The sequence below is a fragment of the Triticum dicoccoides genome, chromosome 5A (genome assembly GCF_002162155.2).
Source record: "Triticum dicoccoides isolate Atlit2015 ecotype Zavitan chromosome 5A, WEW_v2.0, whole genome shotgun sequence".
Lineage (NCBI taxonomy): Eukaryota > Viridiplantae > Streptophyta > Magnoliopsida > Poales > Poaceae > Triticum > Triticum dicoccoides.
This window is the reverse complement of record NC_041388.1, coordinates 294,472,003-294,486,866: the sequence shown is the minus strand read 5'-3', so window position 1 is coordinate 294,486,866 and position 14,864 is coordinate 294,472,003. Positions and strand designations below refer to the sequence as shown.

The window sequence follows — 14,864 nt, the reverse complement described above, 5'->3', positions numbered from 1 at the left end:
TACCCAACATGAATGACAACAGAATCTTCGGATCGGTCCAACACCTGCTTCGACACTTTATTGTTGTTGAAACATCGGCCTTTATCTTTTATTTTGTCCGATTGTTGGTGTTTGGTTGTGTATCTCCTAACTATGCAGAGGCCGAATGTTGATCATCATGCTTTGTATTCACTTGATGCTATATTTGGATTAATAAAACCGCCCTTTATAAATTAAAAAATAATGCTTGCTCCCATTGGAATAAAGGACATCATCAAAGCATTGGATCTGGGATTCATGTCATGTACTAAAACTGATGTCCAGTATAAATTAGGTTTCTGAACCGGTAAACCTGATGCAGTGGTGTGGTTAAGATTGCAGCTTCTCTCAAAGTCAACCGAGTTTGGCATTGGATCTTGGAGCCAGACCAACGACTTGAGAAATTTATCCGCTTCGACTCACTGTAGTAACGAGGGCGCTGTTGGGTTGCATAATTTGAATGGCAGAATATTGGCAGGGACTAGGAAGTCTTGGTCCTCAGAACTACTGGAGTGCATAAATAAACAATCAAACAAACTGACCAGAGCAGAGCAGCTCCGGAAGCTTTGTTTCTGAGGATGTTTGTGAGGTGATGTATATGCAGATATGACATGTCCCTCTTCTCCTCTCCTAGTTTCCTCACTCTTCCCCTGCTTTAGCTGCACGATCCATGGTCTGTAGTGGAGCTGATGCAGCCGTGGCACCACTAGCCGCCCTTCAGTATGGCATCTGATCTGGGCTAGATGGCATTTTTCTTCCTTTTCTCCACGTTAGTTAGTTAGTTAACCTTTTCAATAATTGTTCAGATATACAACTTGTGTGTGGGAGGCTGGTCCTACCACATGGTTGCTGGTATTATTGCCTTTTCCACGCACCTAGATTGGCGGATTGGATCTGGAGGTCCTGTGGAAAACAAGTCAAATGAGTACTCTTTCTTGCCATCAAAGCCCTTGAATAAATGTTCTTTTTAGGGTACATAGGTTCCTGCCCCTAGAACAAATGCCCGGTGCTTCGGCAAAAGGAAAAAAAAACTTGAAGAAGATTTTGTAATGTACCGGTGGGTACCGAAATATTAATCACTTCAAAATTTTGATTAGATTCAAATCTAATCTAAATTTGCCGACATTTCATGAGTTCTGGTCGAGATTAATCAAAAAGAAACCGAATAGTTGGCCAATATTCACTGGGATGGGTGGCTATTTCGAACGTTTTTCTAGCCGGTTCTTCATAGACGCATGGCAATTTCTTCAGAGACGCATGGCATTAAAAGAAGAAAAATTTGCAGCAAAAATGGGCAGAAATTTCCATCTCCTACCACCTAAAAATGCCATTAGAAAACATTCGCTTGCCATCCCCCTCGTAGAGAACGTTCGCTAGTTAGTATTTCCAATCGAAAATAGTTTATGGGTACTACTGTTACAGGCTCGAATAACATGGTGACCCTACTGTTACAGGCTCGTGTAACATCCAAATGCTCTACTTTGTGGGTACGTCATTATCCCTTTCGAGTGCCTACCGAGGAACGACTTGAGTGCCAAATTCGGGGCCCCTAAGCTATATGTCTGTACTTACCGATGGTAACCCTTTTTATTACAGAATGCAATAATTTGTTACTACCTTAAATATATTTGTGTATAGAATTTTATCTTCATTCGTTTTGTAGTGTTGTGAACATATGTCCTTTCGTCCTAATTAAGTATTCTCTTTCGGTTCCAGAATGAATAAAATCAGCATACCCTATGTTTCTTGATCAGATCTCCAAACCAGCGGTCGGTGACCACAAAGTGTTATATGATCAGATCTTCTCCCAGACACAGTGCCCACAAAACAGACCTTGATCCATGCCTTTACAGCCGTGCAATTGTAAAGGGAGCTTTCCCTTTTCTCCTGCGTCCTTTCATCCCATTGTTTATTTGTCAAGTTGCACCCACCGGATTGTTTGTACTACCACAAACCGATGCAAAACACATTATTAACCAAAAAAACGGAGACACACGAACAACCTGTAATTGGCGACGTGCGTTTAATAAGAGAAGACGTTACCGTCGACCACAAAGACGCATGTGACGAATTTGTCTGCGTCTGTACTGTGTTAACAAAATGGAGACATGGGAAGGGAAAGAGTGACGGCTCTGGGTTGTGCAAAATAGCACTGATTTTTCTTTGTTTCTTGCAGAATATGATATATATACCTGACATCAGTTTTCACACCTTGCCACCAATTCTCAAAGGGCAGGTTGCAAATGGGCCATCCTGTTCCTATATAAACAGTGGACTCGGAGAGAGACTGTGTGTCCTCAGTTCGTTCTCACACATGTGGGGTTCACGACTAATTGCTGGCTCCCCACTGGAATTTGGTTCCCACATGTGGCGAGCACGACTCTGATCTGCCTGCATGAGGCCACCCCTCCCTCTCTGCCATCAGCTCCACAAGAAGCTGCTAAGAGACTGAGGCGCTCTTGGATCACTGCACACTCCCCTACAAGGTACGTACTTGGAATTCACTTCCCTTTTCTTCTCCATCTACATCTCTCTCTGCTCGCCCCCTTTGTTCCTTCCTCCGTATATTGGTTGCATTTCTCTCCCAGTGCTCCGGATGCTCTGTTCGGTTCAGAATTCAGATGCAATGCGAGCAGGTCCCCATCATTGTATTGTTCGCGTGTGGTGCGACCTCGCTTCTGATTTGTTGCATCGAAATCCTGTTTCCGAAAATGATTCACAGTTCTCCACGGTTTGATTTGGTTTCTTATCTTGGAAAAGACAAGACATGAGAAAGCCCAAATCCCATGCTCTACATTTCTTCTCGTGCTCTTTCTTGATTTGCGCATGGACAGTGACTCGCGTTTCCAGCAAAGAGCCATCCTGCTAGGCCTTTTCCCAACATCTCCGTAGATCGTACGACTGAGACATATGATCCACCGCCAATCCTCGTGGCTTCTATACATTTCGGCTGAACGGTGGTTTGTTTCCCCTTGTTCCAGACATCCCAGAGCAGATAGACAGAAGAATGGAGAGGAAGAAGAAGGGGTGGTTCGAGCGCATCAAGAGGCTCTTCATCTCCGAGCCCAAGCAGAAACCCAAGCCAGACAAGGTATCGTCCCAATCTTGTTTCTTGTAATCTCCGGAAAATTCATGTAAAATTACGGGTGATTCCATGGTGCAAGATTTTCTCCTTTTTTGCAGAAGGTGAAGAGCAAGAGATGGCTGGTAGGGAAGCTCAAGACCCAGCACTCGTTTGCCCTGCCAGCTCCGGAGCCGGAGCCGGCGACGGGTCAGATTCAGATCAGGCACGCGGAGGAGGAGCAGAGCAAGCACGCGGTGGCGGTCGCGCTCGCCTCCGCAGCGGCCGCAGAGGCGGCCGTCGCGGCCGCCCACGCGGCCGCGGAGGTGGTCCGCCTCACAGGACCCCCCTCGCCGGCGCCGGCGCGTGAGGACCCCGCGTCTTCCGGCCACGAGCTGTTCGCCGCCGTCGCGATTCAGTCAGCCTACCGCGGATACCTCGTAAGCATTCTCGTTGGGCAAGAAAATTAAAGCTGGCCGTGTCCTGTAGTAACGCTGTCGCTGTGGGCGCAGGCGCGGAGGGCACTGCGCGCGCTCAAGGGCCTGGTGAGGTTGCAGGCGGTGATCCGCGGGCAGGCGGTGCGGCGGCAGACGGCGACGACGCTGCGGGGCCTCGAGTCGCTGGTGAAGATCCAGGCCCGGCAGCGCGCCAGGGCCGACGTCGAGCACGAGCAGGAGCATTCCCACGACGGCATGGACGCCCTGCTGAGGAGAGGCCGGGAGCTGTACGCCGCCGCGCTGCAAGTAAGTTCCACAGCTCATTTTTTTCTCGAGAAAATAAATAAATGTTTCACTCACTGGTCACTCTGCGGCGCCTGGTCGATCGATCGCCTGCCGGCCGGTGTGAATGAACGTGCGAATGATTTGCGACGCACATGCATGCGGCTGCGGCTGGATCTGCATGTGATGCGGGTTAAAGTTGGCAGCGGTCACGTCGTCGATGTGTCTCCTTGCTTGCTGGCTGCTGCAGCTTTGCTTTGACATCCTCCTCCTCCTCCTCCTGATGTGGATGTGGACCACTAGTGACTAGTTCTAGTACGTACACGCATGCATGCATACGCATGTGAAGGATGTTGGTGTTCATGTGCCTGTCGAGTCGAATGTGCGCTGCCTCTGCCTGCCCACATTATTCACTTGCGTTTCGGCACGTGGTGTGTCCGCGGTTTGTTGGTAGCCTGTAGCGTAGAGCCCAAATGTGCCGACTTGCTTGCAGTACGCCATTGCATCGCGTATCATTCTACGGATCTAACGCTCTGCATTATGCCCCGTTTCAACAAAAAAAAAACGCTCTGCATTATCATCACGCAAATATAATATAGTACAAAGCACTATTCCCTCTGTAAATAAGCATAAGACGTTTTAGATCATTAAAACATTTGTTTACAGAGGTAATACTACTGTAGTACGTAGCCGGTAAAAATCGGCCCACCAGGACAGGAGGCTCAAGCAGTCGTACAGATCCGAGAATAGTACTAGTGCAAGTAGTACTACAGTGAAAGGAAAAGCGAGATCGCATATTTCGACCGCCGTGAAAAATACTGCTGCGTCCTCATGCCGTGTCGTGTGCCGTCCGGGGGAAATGATTGATCTCGTCCCGTCCCGTCGCTGAAGCAAAGCCGTGTCCTGGAACGAATATGTGCAGTACTGCTACAGTTGGAGTATATTTCGTTATTCCTCCTCTCCTCATGCCGTGTGGTGTGCCGTGCAGGAGCAGCAGCAGAGCAGCCGGGGGTGGGACGGCAGCACCCTCTCCAAGGAAGAGATGGGCGCCGTGATGAGGAGCAGGGAGGAAGCCGCCATCAAGCGCGTGCGCGCGCTGCAGTACGCCTCCATCCAAAACGTAATACTCCTACTCCAGTAATCTCTCAAGTGTCAACATTCCGTTCCGGGATGGACGCACGAACTGTGGCTGACAAACAAAACAAACTCTGGCGTGCATGCATGGCAGGAGAAGATCGGCATCAGGAGGCAGCCCATGTCCAGGGACGAGATGGAGACGCTCAACCAGCGCTGGAGCTGGCTGGAGGAGTGGGTCGGTTCGCAGCCCTTCGACAAGGACGTGGCCGTCGACGTGGTCACCCACCCCCACCCGCCGCCGCCTCGCTCCAGGGACTCCCTTGCCTGCCTCGAGGACGACGACGACCGCGATGACGACGGCTACGGCAGGCGGCTCGGCTACTCGTCCAGGCGGTCCTTCGGCCGCGCCAGGCGCACGCCAGGGAGGGGGAGCATCGACGATGGGCTGCAGGCCTGCTCGCCGGCAGTGGCTTTCCCGGGGTACATGGCGTCCACGGCGTCCGCCAAGGCCAAGTTCCGGTCCATGAGCACGCCCAAGGAGCGCTTCGCCGTGCCATCCGACGCATACTCGGAGCAGTGCTTCGCCGACCGCCTCATGTCACCCATCCCGTCCATGTCGCCGATGCCGTCCATCGCCAGCGACATGGGCTTTGCTCGCTCCAGCAGGCCGCCGGTTGCGCAGCGTTCGCCGCGCGTCAAGGGGGGACCGATGACGCCGTCGAGGATCCGCTCCAGGAGGTCCCCGAGCCGCCACAGCTTCGGCTCTGAAGCCGCGCTGCACCAGATCCAGATGGAGCACTACACCCCTATTCGCTAGACACAAACGAACTTCTTTGTAATGTGACCAGTGCTGCCTTGTTTGGCGGCCTTGCTCTCTCTCTGGGTCTGACCATGGAAACCTTCTCAAACTGACCGTGCTGTGCTAATGCAATATGGATCTGCGAACTTTCAAAATGATGGGCGTGTGCACATACAACATGGAAGAACAAGAGAATTCAGTGATGACCTTGCAATAGCAGCTAGTATTCTGATCAACGTTTGTGAATAAGTAACAATATCTCTCGAGGTCTATTCGGTATATGAGTAGCCGCTGATCCAGCAGCAAACTCCTGGTGGACACTTCGAGTGCAAGCAAACATCAACGCTTCAAGAGAGCTTCTTTTCTCCATATGGGGACCGTGCATCTAGACTACAAGTTCCTCATCTAATAATGTAGGACATAAATAGACAATGAGTGAACATTGGTGACAGCAAAAGGTGTAAAGATCCCTTTTAATAACCATAGATTTTCTTCAGTGAGGGAAGGAGTGAAACTCACACGAAAGCTCATCACTACTTGATCATGTAGAATTCTAGCATCTCTTGTTCCACAGGGTGAGTCTCTCCCACTATAATGAGACAGTGAAGGGGTGGTCCAAAATCAACATCTAGTAGTTTCTTCATGGGGCCAGCCACAATCTTCTGATCATCGCTTCCAAGGCGAGCTACACCCATACATAGCGAATCTGGACCATATGCTGGAAATAGATAGATCATCTTTTAATGTTCATTTTGCAGTAAGACTCAGTTTAATATATATAGTAAACAGAACATCTAAAGCACCCTTAAGAATATCATTGTTGCAGAATTTAGAGCAACTCTAGCAGATCCCGCAAAAGCTCGCCGGCCCTTAAAATTCCATCCGTTTTGCAGGATCTCCGTTTTTTTGGGCCTGAACAGATCCACTAAACGAAGCCCGGCCCCATAAAAAATTTACAGGCGGCCCACAAATCCACCCCTCTGGAGCTATATGTACGGGGTTGGCCGGGTTTTAGGGTTAGCAAACCCTATCCCCTCCGCCGCAATCCGCCCGTGCCACCGCTAGACCTCCCCAACCCCGGCGACAAATTCCGCCGCTTCTCTCCTTTTTTTCCTTCTCCTCGATGGCCGGTGGCGCTGGAGGGTGTGGCAGCCATGGCGGGTCGCCTCCGCAAGCTCCCACGGCACGACGCAGAGGCCAGCAGCTCCAGCCGGCCCGCCGTTGAGCCATGGCGCTCGAAGCAAGCGCACAACCACGGCCGGCTCTCCCGGAGCGGCGGGCATAGCCCTTGGGCCGGCTTCCACGAGCTCCACTGTTATGAACGGTGTCTCATATAGCCGGCGGAGACCCAATGGCGCGTCTAGTTAGGGGCTTAGCCCAACTTATCTTTATTTTTATTAGCACTTCGAGGATTATATGAACACTTGTAAGGCCACCTTTTGGAATTAAGCAATAAGTCATAACTATTGCCCGGCTCACTTTAGGAGCCGAAACCCTAAAACCCTAGCCGCCCCCTGCCTCCTCCTCTCGCCGCCGCCCGCGCCCAGCCCCTCGCCATCCTCCCTTCCATCCCCACAACCTAAGGGCTAGACCTGGTAGGATCCCAGCTCCTATCAATCTGGTATCAGCTGTCTCGGGATCGATCATGTCTGCACCTCTTCCCACCACCACGCTTCCACCGCAGCCGACCACCACCTCGCCGCCGGCCACCTCCGCGGCTAGGGCGCCGTCCTTGTCGGGGCCGATGTCTTCCGCCGCTCGCCCCCCTCCCCCTGTCGTCTACACCCCGGAGGAGATGACGGCTGTCCTCCGAGACCTCACCCAGGCGGTCGCGGGCATCCGCACTTTTCTCGCCAGCCACTACGGGCCGCAGCCGCCGAGGCCCTTCGCCACCGCGCCACCGCCGCACCCCTCGGCGACGCCCTTCGCTCCCGCCGCGCAACAGCCGCCACCCGCGGCGCACATCGGCGCCTCCACCATACAGCCGCAGCAACAGCCCCATGTCGCGCCCACCGTGGCGCTGTCGCACCAGCAGTTGTAGCCGCCGCCGGCCGCGACCCAGGGTGCCCCAACGACGGCTCCGGGGGTGCCCGTCCACCAGGTCCAGTTTCCCCCATCGCCATCACCGCTATCGGCCTGGCTCGCCGGGTCCCTCGAGCCGGTCTACACGACAGCCTCCGGACAGCCACACGTGTCGTCCCCGCCGGTGCCATCCTCGGCCATCCAGTTCGGCAGGGCCTCGGGCTCCGCCGACCCCTACGGCGGCGTCGACGGGCCCCTGTTCCAAGGTGGGCCGCTGTCGTCCTCGCTGCTTCGCACCGATGAGGTGTACCCCTCCACCGTCCATGGCCAGACACCGCCGCGCTTCTCCAAGCTCGAGTTCGCCACCTACGACGGCACAGTGGACCCCCTGAACTGGCTCAATCAGTGCGACCAGTTTTTCAAGGGGCAACGCACGCTCGCGTCCGACCGCACCTGGATCGCCTCCTACCACCTTCAAGGCGCCGCACAGACATGGTATTACGCCCTCAAGCAGGATGAGGGCGGCATGCCTCCGTGGGAGCGTTTGCACGAGCTTTGCCTCTTACACTTCGGGCCACCGGTACGCGGGAGCCGGCTGGCGGAGCTTGGGCGCCTACCCTTCACCTCTTCGGTGCAGGACTTCGCCGACCGCTTCCAGGCCCTGGCGTGCCACGCGCCCAGCATCACGGCTCGCCAGCAGGCCGAGCTCTTTGTTGGCGGTCTGCCGGATCATATCCGCGTGGACGTGGAGATGCAGGGCTCACAGGACCTCCAGACGGCCATGTACTATGCCCGCACCTTCGAGCGGCGCGCGGTGGCCATGCAGCAGGCGTCACCGTCCCGGGGCGCCCGACAGACCGCCCGGCCGCCACCGACACCACCAGCGGCGGGACGTCCGGCTCAGGCCCCCGCGACGCATCATTTCCGCCGGCTCACCCCGACCGAGCAGCTCAAGCGCCGCCGTCAGGGGTTGTGCTACAATTGCGACGCCTTCTCGTGGGATACTGAGGCAACCGAGGCGTTCACGTCCCTCAAGCAGGCGCTCACGACGGGGCCGGTCCTCCAGATGTCGGACTTCGACAAGCTCTTCGTGGTGGACTGTGACGCCTAGGGCGTGGGGTTTGGCGCCGTCCTACATCAGGGTGACGGGCCACTCGCGTTCTTCAGCAGGTCCTTCGCAGCACGCCACCACAAGCTCGCGGCCTACGAGCGGGAGCTCATTGGCTTGGTGCAGGTGGTGCGCCACTGGAGGCCATATTTGTGGGGGCGGCCATTCCGTATTCGCACGATCACTACAGCCTCAAGTTCTTGTTGGACCAGCGCCTCTCCACCGTGCCGCAACATCAGTGGATCAGCAAGTTGTTTGGCTTCGACTTCACCGTCGAGTACCGTCCGGGCCGCCTCAACACTGTGGCCGACGCACTGTCTCGCCGCGACGCCGACCACGACACCGACACGGACGGGCCCGCGGGCGCAGCCCTCTGCATCCGCTCTAGGCCCTCCTTCGCCCTCATCGACAACATCCGCCAGGGCATTGCGAGCGCTCTAAATGCGCGGCTCCTTCGGCAGCGCCTCAACGCCGGCGACCTGGAGGAGCCGTGGCGCTTGGCAGATGGCCTGGTCCTGCACGGGCGTCGGCTCTTCGTACCGGATCACGGCGACCTCCGTCACCAGGCCCTGGTGCTAGCCCACTCGGTCGGTCACGAGGGCGTGCAGAAGACCCTCCACCGTCTCCGGGCAGATTTCTACATCCCCGGCAACTAGGCGCTGGTGCGAGACTAGGTGCGGTCTTGCATGACATGCCAGCGCAACAAGACGGAGACACTGCGGCTGGTGGGCCTACTATAGACCTTGAGGTGCCATCTCAGGTCTGGGCCGACATCTCCATGGACTTCATCGAGGGCCTTCCCAAGGTGGGAAGCAAGTCCGTCATCCTCACGGTGGTCGACCACTTCTCCAAGTATGCACACTTCATCGCGCTCGGCCACCCCTGCACCGCCGCCTCCGTGACGCGTGCCTTCTTCAACGGCATCGTCCGCCTCCACGGGTTCCCCTCTTCGATCGTCAGCGACCGTGACCCGGTGTTCACTCGTCATGTCTGCCGGGATCTCTTCCGGATGGCGGCGTGAAACTACGCCTCAATACGGCATTCCACCCCCAGACGGATGGCCAATCCGAGGTGGTCAACAAGGTGATTGCTATGTATTTGCGCTGTGTTACAGGTGATCGTCCCCGAGCTTGGGTGGACTGGCTCTCGTGGGCGGAGTACTACTACAACACCTCCTACCACTCCGCCCTGCGCGCCACACCTTTTGAGGTCGTCTATGGTCGCCCTCCACCACTCATCCTACCGGTTGACCCCGGGACGGCCCGCACGGAGGCAGCTGGCGACCTTCTCTGCATCAGGGACAAGATCCTTACCGAGGTGCGCCAGCGTCTACTCCAGGCCCAGCAGTTGTCCAAGAAGTACTATGACGGCCACCACCGCGAGGCGGAGTTTGCGGTGGGCGACTGGGTGTGGTTGTGGCTCCTTCACCGCTCTACACAGTCGCTGGATCCGCGCGCTAAGCGCAAGCTGGGCCCTCGCTACGCGGGCCCATTTTCGATGGTGGAACGCATCAGCAAGGTCGCCTACCGCCTTCAACTTTCGGCCGGCGCGTGCATCCATGATGTCTTCCATGTGGGCTTGCTCAAGCCTTTCCGCGGTGAGCCACCCTGGCTGCGCCAGCGCTTCCTCCAACCTCCGATGGGCGTCTTCTTCCGGACCCAGCGAAAGTGTTGAAGGCCCAATAGCGCCGCGGCGTGTGGCATTTGTTGATCCAATGGCAAGGCCTTCCGGAGGAGGACGCCACTTGGGAGCGGCTCCAGGAGTTCCGCCAGCATTTTCCAGACTTCCAGCTCGAGGATGAGCTGTTTGTGCAGGCGGGAAGAGATGTTATGACCGGCGTCTCATATAGCCGGCGGAGGCCCAATGGCGGGTCTAGTTAGGGGCTTAGCCCAACTTATCTTTATTTTTATTAGCACTTCGAGGATTATATAAACACTTGTAAGGCCACCTTTTGGAATTAAGTCATAACTATTGCCCGGCTCCCTTCAGGAGCCGGAACCCTAAAACCCTAGCCGCCACCCTGCCTCCTCCTCCTCTCGTCGCGCGGCCACGGCGCCGACTGGCCGCCCGCGCCCAGTCCCTCGCCATCCTCCCTTCCATCCCTACAACCTAAGGGCTAGAACTGGTAGGATCCCAGCTCCTATCATCCACGACCAACTCTTTCCGCATTTTCAAAGTTGCCAAGAGGACGATGTGTAGCTCGTCGCAGCGGAGAAGGCTTTGGCGGCCAGAGAAGAAGGTGCCGCCGACCGTCTCACCGTTGCCAAGGAGGAGGCCGACCTCGCCAACGCGCTCCACAAGTCTGTCGTGAAGCTCTACCTCGGCGTCGACGAGTGACCGTCGACTTTATGTTTAATTTGTAGCGCGAAGATGTTTAATTTGCTATGTATGCACTATGGTTGTGTTGAACTATTTTCTAGCTGAAGATGTTTTAAAATTTGCAGTACGAGATTTACAGGATCTGTTCCGCCGGGGCCTTCACGTTCCTGCAAAATCGTTTTCGACTTTTCGTGGGAACCCTAAAATGATTTTTGCAGTACCGGATTTTTGTGGATCTGCTAGAGATGCTCTTATCAGGTTGTGACATTGATCAGAATGTTCCAAATAAAGCTAACTCGTAGGAAAATAAGTTAACAAACACTAGAAAATACCAGATCCCCCATGCAGTTCCTCCACCTCCAAAAGCTGACTTATTGCAGTGTTCACGGTCATGAATCTTGCTGGTTCGTACACTTTCTTTCCTCTGAAAGCAAACATCTCAATTATACAAAATGGCAAAAGACTACTTACATCACACAACATTGAGCAAGTCTTTGGGAGGAGAATGCATAGACAAGAGATCTCTAGTGCATATCTAATTCTCGTTAGAAATATTTTGTTATTCACGAGAACATACTACAAAGATAGATAATACGTAAATTACCTGCATAAGGACTCAAGTGTTGGCTCCTTAACACGGATGTCTGCATTGGATAAGAGAACTACTAAGTTATCTGATAACAAGAACCCCTAACCAAGCCCCATTAGCAGTAGCCGATAAAGTGGTAGTAGTAGTATGAGGACTAGTACTGAAAACAAATTTGCCGTACGTTCAAATCATCAGAACTAGTATATCTTAACTTGCAAACAAAGTGATTGGAGGAGCGCCAGTTGCTGTTAAATTACAAGAAACCATGACTAGGAAATGTGTAAATGACTAGTAATGGCGTATATTCATCAGAATTATATCATAACTTGCAGACAAAGTGATAATAATTTCACTATTACAAGAAACAGTGACTAGGAAATACGCAACTGTCTAATAATGTCACACAGTCATCAGAATTATATCCTAATCTTGTCACGGTATATAAATATGTTGAGCATTTGTGCATTTTTCATAAAAAGAACGAAGACCCAATATCATGAAGAGAAATATTAACAGTCAGACATGCCATGTGTCTCAGCCTGTCATGGTTAATCTCAGGAATACCAAGTGCTAAATGTTGTTTGCATGGTTCAAGAAAGCAATACCAACCTAGTAGGCAAAGAGTATGCAAGCCAAGTCGACGACTGTTCTGAATTTTCTCATAGAAACTGTCCGGTCTCCATGTCTCTGTGAAGAAAGGTATAGAGATGGTCTCTCCATAGCGGTAAAGTTGCAACCCACAAACGCCAATAGCATTGATGACAGATGCATTGTGGATAACCTTAACCTCTACCCCCATGTTCTTGGCACGAACAACCAAATCAGTGTGTGTGGTCGCCCTGCAAATTTCATCACAATCATGTGCAGGTTAAACGTTTGACTTATTAAACTAATATAAAAACCTGTGAATACAACAAGAAAATGACACATGGGAGAAAGTCCACACACTTAGCTTACACAATGGCATGTACAAAAAACAGGATCATGCATCCAGGGCAAACATGTGAATGGACAAAGAAAATAAATAGCATGGATACACATATATAAATGTACAGTCTGTTTGATTAAAGGCGCATGCAAATAAGTGCATATATACACAAATGCACAAAAACATGCTTGCGTGTGGGATGAGGGAGTTGCTTGTTTCCCTAAAAGAAGTCTAGAATTGATACCAAATACTTATGCAAAACACAACCAGATCATTATTAGTATAAATAATTGACCACACGAGCATCCACATACGAGCAAATGAGCGCACTGCCAATAGCACACTGAACAGAATCGCACAATATCGAAGTCTCTGAAAAAATAGAAATGAGCACACATATCCTACACGCGCACGACCCAACAGAGCGAGCCAATCCAAATACCGGAAGAAAGCGTAGCAACCATTACCCAAACGGGTCGCCGACGACGAGGAAGGCGACGTCGGCTTCCGCGGCCTCGCTCAGCATCTGGTCCGCGCGCTCCTCTACCATCTCGCGGTCGGCGACCGTGATCTCCTTGCCGTACATCTTCTCCTGCAAACAAACGAGCAGCAAAGGGAGATGAGGGACGACCACTTACCCTGGTTCGGCCGCGCAGACATTTGCGCGAACAGGTGGTGGCCATCCAAGAGAAGAGAGAAACGCACGAGGTTGGCGAGCGAGGCGGGGTCGAGGCCGAGAGAGAGGAGGGAGGTGTAGGCCTCCATGTAGACCTTGGCGCAGCGGCGGACGGCGTCGAGCCCCCGCACCGTGATGTCGCGCTCGTCGCCGAGGCCGAGGCCGACTATGTAGAGCATCGCCGCGGTCGTTCGCTTTCTCCGTGCTCTGTCGTCTCCAGGTGGGGGAAAACTGGCGACTCGCCGTCTACTACTCTCAAAGCCAAACAATTATACCATCTCGAGCTGGGGTGAGCCGGTGCAAAAAATGGATCTGGGCGAGTTGGCCCCAGCCGCCTGCCTCAGAGTTGCCCCAGACGCGTTTAAAAATTTAAAAAAGTATAGCAAATTTCGACACAGTTCGGCGAAGTCCGGCTAAACACGACAAATTTCGGCCAACTTGAACATATATTTGGACAAAGTTCGCCGATTTTCATTACATAGCAAATATATAATAAACTAATTTAAAAGAAACTGGTTGAACACTGAGGAGTCGCCGTCGTCGCCGCCATCCTTGTCGTCGGCCTTCTCCTCCTTGACGTGGGCGCCCCTGCTGGACCCAGCGTCGCCATGGCGGACTGGTGGCGGCGGCGGCGCGTCGTCGATGACGACGACTCCTCCTTCGTCGCGGCCCCGGCGACGCTCCGCGAAGCGCTGCAGGGCGGCGCACTGGCGCTCCATCGCCATCTTGAGGGAGTCCTGGCGTGCCCATTCAAGGGTCGCGTCATCGTCGCGCTCGACCTCGCCGTGCTCCGTCTTCACGGCGGCGAGCCCCGGCTCTGCCTTCACCGGCGCGAGCCCCGGCTCCGTCTTTGGCTTGACGAAGCGCGGAGGAGGAGCCGACGAGGAGGCACACCGGCCGGCCTCGTTGATGACGACGCCGGCGCTGCGAGTGTGCCGGCCGAGCGGCGACTCCGCCGCGGGCTCGGCCTTGACGCCGAGCAGCGCCGGAGTGCCGGAGGAGTGCGAGGAAGAGCGCGAGGAGGAGGAAGAAGAGGAGGAGCCGAACCTCCTTGGCGCCCATGGCCCGTCGTGTCGGTGGTGCGCCTGGGCGGCCACCCTCGCCGGGGGGTACACCAACGGCGGGTCGTTGCCGCCCTCGAGGTGCGTCAACACACCCTCGAGTGTGCGACCGGGGACGCCCCACCACAGGTGGTGCCCCTCGCTGTTCTTCAGGCCGCCGACCACTGTCGCGCCGTTGGTGGACGCCATCCGCTGCTGCTGACGGCGCTCGAAGTACGCCGCCCAAGCCGCATGGTTGTCGGCGCCGTACTGGGGGAGGGAGAGTTGGGCGGCGGTGAGGGAGGCACGCACGACGTCGACCTCCTCGGTGAAGTAGGCGGGTTTGGCCACGGCGTCAGGCAATGGGGGAATGGGCACTCCCCCATTGCTGAGCCTCCAGCCCGTCGGCCCGGCGCGCATGTCCGGCGCCGCCAGGATGTTCGCCTGGAATAGGAGCCAGGACTCCTGTTCGCGGAGCGTGCGGCGGCCGAAGCCGTTGGTCGCCGCC

At 54.5% G+C, this 14,864-nt stretch overlaps 2 protein-coding genes across 4 annotated transcripts; one reads left to right on the top strand and one right to left on the bottom strand.

The window, feature by feature from the left end:
- The first annotated feature begins 2,256 nt into the window (after window positions 1-2,256).
- On the top strand, window positions 2,257-5,829 carry LOC119301099 (protein IQ-DOMAIN 14-like). Of its 2 annotated transcripts, none has more exons than XM_037577996.1 (6): window positions 2,257-2,504; window positions 3,000-3,109; window positions 3,202-3,519; window positions 3,592-3,822; window positions 4,787-4,918; window positions 5,027-5,829. In XM_037577996.1, exons 2-6 carry the CDS (start codon window positions 3,026-3,028, stop codon window positions 5,690-5,692), a joined length of 1,431 nt encoding a protein of 476 aa, XP_037433893.1. In that variant the 5' UTR covers window positions 2,257-2,504; window positions 3,000-3,025; the 3' UTR covers window positions 5,693-5,829. The 2 variants fall into 2 exon arrangements, with proteins under 2 accessions (XP_037433893.1, XP_037433892.1); XM_037577995.1 differs by lacking the exon at window positions 2,257-2,504 and adding an exon at window positions 2,541-2,682.
- A 30-nt stretch (window positions 5,830-5,859) lies between these two features.
- On the bottom strand, window positions 5,860-13,570 carry LOC119301100 (probable diphthine methyl ester synthase). 2 transcript variants are annotated; one of them, XM_037577998.1, is made up of 7 exons: window positions 13,346-13,570; window positions 13,108-13,232; window positions 12,322-12,551; window positions 11,728-11,767; window positions 11,456-11,547; window positions 6,194-6,392; window positions 5,860-6,079 (listed from the first exon to the last, which is right to left on the bottom strand). In XM_037577998.1, the coding sequence occupies exons 1-6, from the start codon at window positions 13,493-13,495 to the stop codon at window positions 6,208-6,210; spliced, it is 822 nt and encodes a 273-aa protein (XP_037433895.1). In that variant the 5' UTR covers window positions 13,496-13,570; the 3' UTR covers window positions 5,860-6,079; window positions 6,194-6,207. The 2 variants fall into 2 exon arrangements, with proteins under 2 accessions (XP_037433895.1, XP_037433894.1); XM_037577997.1 differs by having other exon boundaries at window positions 6,002-6,392.
- Window positions 13,571-14,864: the final 1,294 nt, after the last annotated feature.